Consider the following 6,726-nt stretch of genomic DNA (forward strand, 5'->3'; position numbering starts at 1 on the left):
AATATAGAGCTTAGGTCATTATTGTTAATACTTTCAGTGTCCATTATAAGGAGATTACAACTTACTAAATCAACACTCCATTGCTTAACGCTTATGTTTCCCACCAATTTTTTTGCTATTATAAACAGTACTGATGACTATTATTTATAGATGTTTGCACTTTTGTCTGAAGATTTCCTTAGAAAAACTCCTAGATTTAGAATTCCTGGGTCAAAGAGTTTGATTTTTTTTTTTTTTTTTTTTTTTAAGCTGTGGACACACATTGCCACATTCTCTTTTGGAAATTGTTATTCTTCTACCCGAAGTGTACGAGTATGGCTCTTTCCCCATTCATCTACCAACCTGAGAATTATTAGTCTTTCTAATCTTTACTAATCAATGAACATAGTATCATTTGAATACTGTTAAGGTTTGAGTACTATTTGAGTACTATTAAGGTTGAACTTTTTTTTTCCGTTTATTGGTCAATGTTATTCCTTTTGTGAATAAACATTTCTGTTCCTTGCTCATTTTCTACTGGAGATTTACTTGTTTTCATCTTTATTTGTAAAAGTGATTTACATATTAATGTTTTGTTATATGTGTCACAAATATCCCTCCTGTTGCCATTTATCCTTTTTAAAAAAACTTTCTTTATGGTCTAATTTTCTGTACAAAAGTCTAAATGTGCAATAGTCAAATCTTTCAATGTTTTCCTCTATGATTCCTTTTGTGACATTTATGCCTCAGCTTGTGGTTTTCCTCTGTTCTGCAGCTGGTATGCTGGGGCAATACAACGTTGCTAACTGCAAAAGTGATATTTTCTACCCCAAGATGAAGGGTCAACAGAGGCGCTACTTTATAGCAGCTGAAAAAATTCTTTGGGATTATGCTCCTCAAGGCTATAACAAATTCAGTGGTCTTCCTCTAAATGCCTCTGGCAGGTAAGCACTCTTTGCTGGTGTTTCTAAGCCTCTGGTCAGAGAAGCATGTGTTAGGCTTTCTTTGTGATCTCATTTGCATTCCAACCACTGCTCTGATGAGCTCATACTGCATGGATGGCATAGTGCTGCAAAAGCACTGCTGAAAACTGGTAGAATATTTCTTGTTTTGTGACTTGCTGGCTAAATCAAAACACTAGATCATTCATTCATTCATTGATCAGAATTTCTTGAGTAGGTACTATGTGCAAACTCTAGTGCAAAGTGCTGTTAGAAATCCTTTGACTCCTGATTTGAATGAATCATGTTCTCTCTGCGCTCTCATAGAATATACTATTTAAAAAATTGAATATAGCAATTTATTAGATGGATCTGGACTCCTGTGACTTGTTACTGTATAACCATATGCAAAGATGTCTGTGAAGATATTAGAAAATGTACAGTATGATATTAAGAATCCTTTTTTATATTTAAGTGAATGTTTTAAAAATTCTCTTTGTGATCAATCAAACATCATTTCTTCAATTGTACATTTTATTCATTCATTCATTTATTCATCCATACATTCACTAATTATTCCACCAAACTGATGCACTTGAACCCTGCCTAAAGAATTTGTGTGAACCATATGTGAAAGACTCTGATATCAACATTCTCTGTTGACTAATATTTCTCCATAAACAGAATAATGAGAATTAGCATTCAAAATTGTCTTAGAGGCCTTGTAGAATTCTGAAGTGCCTTCTGAAACATGAAAGATTAAACTATATTCAATCAATATTTAATGTGATATATGAAAGCACAACGTGCAAGATGACATGAGGGATACAAGGATATCTAAAGCAATAAAAAGCAGAGGGAGAAGTTGGGTTCACAGGAGTAGAGAAGTAACTGCAAGTTACAAATAAGAATGAGGTGAGTTGTCCTGGTAGTGAGTTATCTGGGTGTTCAGAGAGAGCTAAGCTAGTCATAGAGGAAGTGAGACTTAAGCAAGATCTTGAGGAGTGATAGAATTTATCTAACTGAATAGGGAAGAAGGGAATTTTAGATGCAGGGGTTGATGCAAAACACCTATGGCGTGGGGGGAATGAACAGATGAGACTGCAGTAACAATTTGCATAGAAGAACGGGCATTTGCATAGAGAAATAGAGAATTGGGGTAAACAGGATATCAATTGTAGAGGTCCTTTAATCTTTTTGAACATTATTTGATTGGCAATTGGAAGCAATTGAAGATTTTGGAGCAGGTAAATGACAATTAAAATTACCATTTTGGAGATTAATATTGTATTAAGTGAAAAAGTAAGTGCAGTCTTGGCCATTAAAACTAATTTGTAATCATGGTCTTGGACATTATGACCATTTGGCTTACTTTTGCACTAATCTAATAGTTGTGTGTGTATATGCTGAGAAGAAAAGTAAATGAGCCAGTATCAGATAGAGGATACAGTTCAGAAGTTCATATAACGGGCCATACCCAGTGTGATTAGGACATGAACTGGGGTCATGGTAGTGGGAAGAAAGGAAAAGAAAAGATGCACAAGGAGAGTAGAAAAGGAAGAGTGCCAGAAAATTTTACAAAGTAAGGATGAATGAGTTAAGGGAATGAAGGAGAAAAAGAAAATCTACATGGCTGCAGGAGTGATGGTACCATTAACAGAAATAAGGTAGTATAAAGACAGTATTAGTCAGAATTTATATTCTCATATTCATGACTTGGAAATTTGGCATTTCATGTATATGGTTTATATGGTAGCTCTCCATTAATTACACTATTTGATTGACTAGACACTCCATTTCTTAATAATGCCAGATGTCAAAGAGCTTACTAGATGCAGAGACTATTCATATTAACATCAGCAAGAGAGAGAGGGATGCTTATTCTGCAGAGAAACCAGTTAGCTTTTTGTTACTCTATAGAACACCATTCTGGGACTCTAATATTGGTAAACAAGGAGTTTACTTGTGCCTGCTTCAGTTGCTGGACCTCTGGGGGAAGAAAGTACAATGGCTAAGAGAGAAATGAGCTTGAGTATCATCCAGCTTCTGAAGACTTTTAGGGCTGGTTGACTATTCCTGGGAACACTGTCGAAGCCTTTACTGTCTTTTCTGGGGAGAAGGGTGGGTGAGTGGACTAAAAGTGATAGAATGAAGCTCCATAATTAAAGCATTTGTTGGATATGTTGAGAAGTGTCCTCAATCGGGTTCCTATGTCTTTTCAGTGACTCTGATCTCTACTTCACACAAGGGGACAACAGAATAGGAGGAAAATACTGGAAGGTTCGGTATACTGAATTTGTTGATGCAACTTTTACTAAAAAAAAGAGACTGTCTGCTGCAGAAGCCCATCTTGGAATTCTTGGTACAGTAAAACCATCCCCCATGCACTGAACCCAGGGAGATGTTTTAGCAGGGCATATATATCTGCACAGAGTGACTCTTCTGCTCTACTTCTTTCTGTCTCTTTTCATTCTCTTCTCTCTCTTCTACTTGATATTTTTCAGGCCCAGTCATCAAGGCAGAGGTGGGTGATACCCTGTTAGTGACCTTTGCCAACAAAGCTGACAAGGTCTATAGCATTTTGCCCCATGGCGTGATCTATGACAAGGCATCTGATGCAGCCCCAAACCTAGATGGTAAGTCTCACTCTGGACTTAGGGAGGAAACAGGATGGGTGAGCAAAGCACTTAGAAATAAACAGATCTGCTTCAAATCCTGGTCCCTTCCCTCACCTGTCCTGAGTGCTTGGGCAATCACTTAAACTTTCTAAACCTAATTCTCTCCTGTCAAATGCAGATAACAATACTCACCTTACAGGGCTTTGGAAAGGGATGGAGATAATTTAGGACAAGGTCTGGCCCATAGTAGGTTCTTAGGAAATGTTCATTTCTTTCTTTTTTTCTCAATAATATAGTAAATTGCAAAAGTGAGCTACTTTCACAATCACTTCTTTATCTCTAAGATGGAGAGCTTTTCAGTTGCAGGTTGCATAGGATTTTGCAGGTAAAGGCTGAAGGGAAAACCTGACTTCTAATGGTTTGTTGACATCAACATCTTACACATGGTCTTTGCTCTGTATCAAATCAACAAATATATTTATAAAAAACAGTAATATGTGCTTATCATCTGATATGGCCTCTCCCCATCACAGAGTACATGGCACAGGTTGTCTAAATGTAAGAAAGGTAGCCGTTGCCCATTGGCTGTGGGAACTCTAATCCATTCATGATACTGCTCTTGGGAAACTTCTAGTTCCTTGGTACTCATCCCTGTCACTGCAGCAGACACCCTGGATTCCTGGAATACTCTTAACACTCAAGTGTGATGCCAGTTGAGAATGGGTTTTGTGGTGATGGTGAGGGGACAGAGGAGAAAGGAATGGAAGAGAATTCCCTCTCCCCGGACCCATCCTCACCCTCTCTTGCTGCGGTAACAATTCCTATACCTGTCCTCTCCTCCTTCGTCAAAATACTCAAAATAGCTGGGTGCAGTGGGTCATGCTTGTAAGCCCAGCAATTTGGAAGGCTGAGGCAAGAGGATCTCTTGAGCCTGGGAATTCAAGATTACAGTTATAATCATGCCAGTGTACTCCAGCCTGGATGACAGAGCAAGACCCTGTCTCTTAAAAAAATAAAAGAAAAAAAATGCTCAGAATGACTGTGTGTTTGTGTGTGCAGAAAGAACACTAGAACAGACAAAATGCTTGTGAACTCAGCAAACATATTGGGCACCTTTTTGCAGAGCACTGGATAGAATGCAGAGTGAGCCTCTGGCCTTGTCTAGTAGGAAAGATTCAATGTGTTTTTTGGCAGTATGGTGTAAGGGTTAAGTTCACAGTCTTTGGAATCAGACAAAAACTGAGTTTGAATCCCAGATTTGCTATTTATCAGCTTTGTAACCTTGGGCATTCACTAAACTCCTCTATCTTGTAGTTATTTGGATGATTTCAGAGTTCAGTCTCCTATACCTCAAACTCTTTAAAGATAGGTTTCTTGCTTAATTCTTTTGGGTATCTTCTGCAAGACCAAGTATAATATATTCTACATAGAAAGCATTCCAGTGATATTTTATTAATTTTCACTTAATTGTTGAATGGGCCACTATCAGTCTTTTAATATTTGTTAAGGCTGGCATTTGAGTCAGAAACTGTATGGGATTTATTAAGAAGATAATCCTTTGATTTAAACTTTCATCTCATAAGCCAGCAGATTGTGGCAGGGGCCTCCTCTGGTAGGATACACAAGAGAAAAACACTCTCCTGGTACAAAATTCTTCATCATCAGAGGGAGACACTCAGGGTTGGAAGACCCAGTCTGACCAATATAATGTTCTTGCCTGTTGCTTTGAGTAATTGTTTTGTTTATATCCTCAGGATTTGTGAAACCAGGGGCGCATGTTAAACCAGGTGAAACCTTCACATACAAGTGGACAGTGCCTGAGAGCGTAAGCCCAACTGATGGTGATCCTCCCTGTCTGACCTATCTTTACTTCTCAGCAGTTGATCCAATTAAGGACACCAGCTCTGGCCTGGTAGGGCCTTTGCTAGTCTGTAAAAAGGGCATCCTCAATGCTGATGGGACACAGGTAGGCCATTGAGTGTCACCAGTTCCTCTCAGGGCTGTTATGTGGGAGAGATCCGCAACAGAGCTAGAGATGAGACAGGAATAGTCAGTTACAAAAAGCGATTTATCTTTCTTCCTCTTGAAGTAGACTTCTACATAATGGAGATTTTATTTTATTATCTGGTGAAAATTTAAGATCTAAATTTGTAGTTACAAATGCCCACTCAGGAACCTAGAATCTCCGCTTGTTGTGGTTAGGATTTGGCAGGCCTCTTTTTCTGTGTGCTGCTTTTATTACAGAATCTTTAGAGATCCACATGGGACACTAATTGGAATTATATTCTTGAACAAGGTTTCTCAAACTTAGCCACCATCAGAAATACTTGGGGACCATTTAAACATCCATTATTCAGATACTACAGACTAATTAAATCAGAATCTCCAGATGATTCCAATGTGCAGCCAAGGTTGAGAAGGAACAAGAAAGCATTTAGATGACTTCTTGCAAGTCCCAACTTAGAGATTTGAATGGATCAACTGATTAGTGTAGGGAAGCAGAGCCTTTCAAGCTATGTCTACATGATATTAAACATATTGATGAAAAGAGAAAAATAGTCATTTAACCATCTATTTTATCCATCAGAAATAGCAAGGACATTTATTTAAATGGTATATTTTATAATTTTTGGCATTGTGCGACTCCACTTCTGGACTCAAAAGAATTTCCAGATTTAAAAAACACAAAATATCTCGATCCTATTTGGATTTTCCTTTTTCTACATGAAGGAACAATCCCAGAAATGTCTATTGCATGTGTTATAAGACTGAATGTTTATGCTGTGCCTCAACAAGCACACAAGGCAAAGCAGAATGAGTATCCATATTTTATTTTATTTTTTTATTTTTATTTTTATTTTTTTTATTTTTATTTTTATTTTTTTTATTATACTTTAAGTTATATCAGGTATAACTCCCCAATGCAATCCTTCCCCTCCCCCCCCTCCCCATGATAGGCCCCAGTGTGTGATGTTCCCCTCCCCGAGTCCAAGTGAGCTCATTGTTCAGTTCCCACCTATGAGTGAGAACATGCGGTGTTTGGTTTTCTCTTCTTGTGATAGTTTGCTAAGAATGATGGTTTCCAGCTGCATCCATGTCCTTACAAAGGACGCAAACTCATCCTTTTTTATGGCTGCATAGTATTCCATGGTGTATATGTGCCACATTTTCTTAATCCAGTCTGTCAC

The 6,726-nt window shown here is 37.9% G+C and overlaps 1 protein-coding gene across 1 annotated transcript in view; it reads left to right on the plus strand.

Moving 5' to 3' along the window:
* The window catches only part of HEPHL1 (hephaestin like 1), a 78,251-nt gene that overhangs the window by 42,094 nt on the left and 29,431 nt on the right, over positions 1–6,726 (plus strand). The window contains exons 6-9 of the mRNA XM_026452320.1: positions 755–923; positions 3,143–3,282; positions 3,425–3,556; positions 5,293–5,504. Coding sequence (XP_026308105.1) covers positions 755–923; positions 3,143–3,282; positions 3,425–3,556; positions 5,293–5,504 — 653 coding nt within the window. The remainder of the gene's footprint in view (positions 1–754; positions 924–3,142; positions 3,283–3,424; positions 3,557–5,292; positions 5,505–6,726) is intronic.

This window comes from Piliocolobus tephrosceles, chromosome 13 (genome assembly GCF_002776525.5).
Source record: "Piliocolobus tephrosceles isolate RC106 chromosome 13, ASM277652v3, whole genome shotgun sequence".
Classification (NCBI taxonomy): Eukaryota; Metazoa; Chordata; class Mammalia; order Primates; family Cercopithecidae; genus Piliocolobus; species Piliocolobus tephrosceles.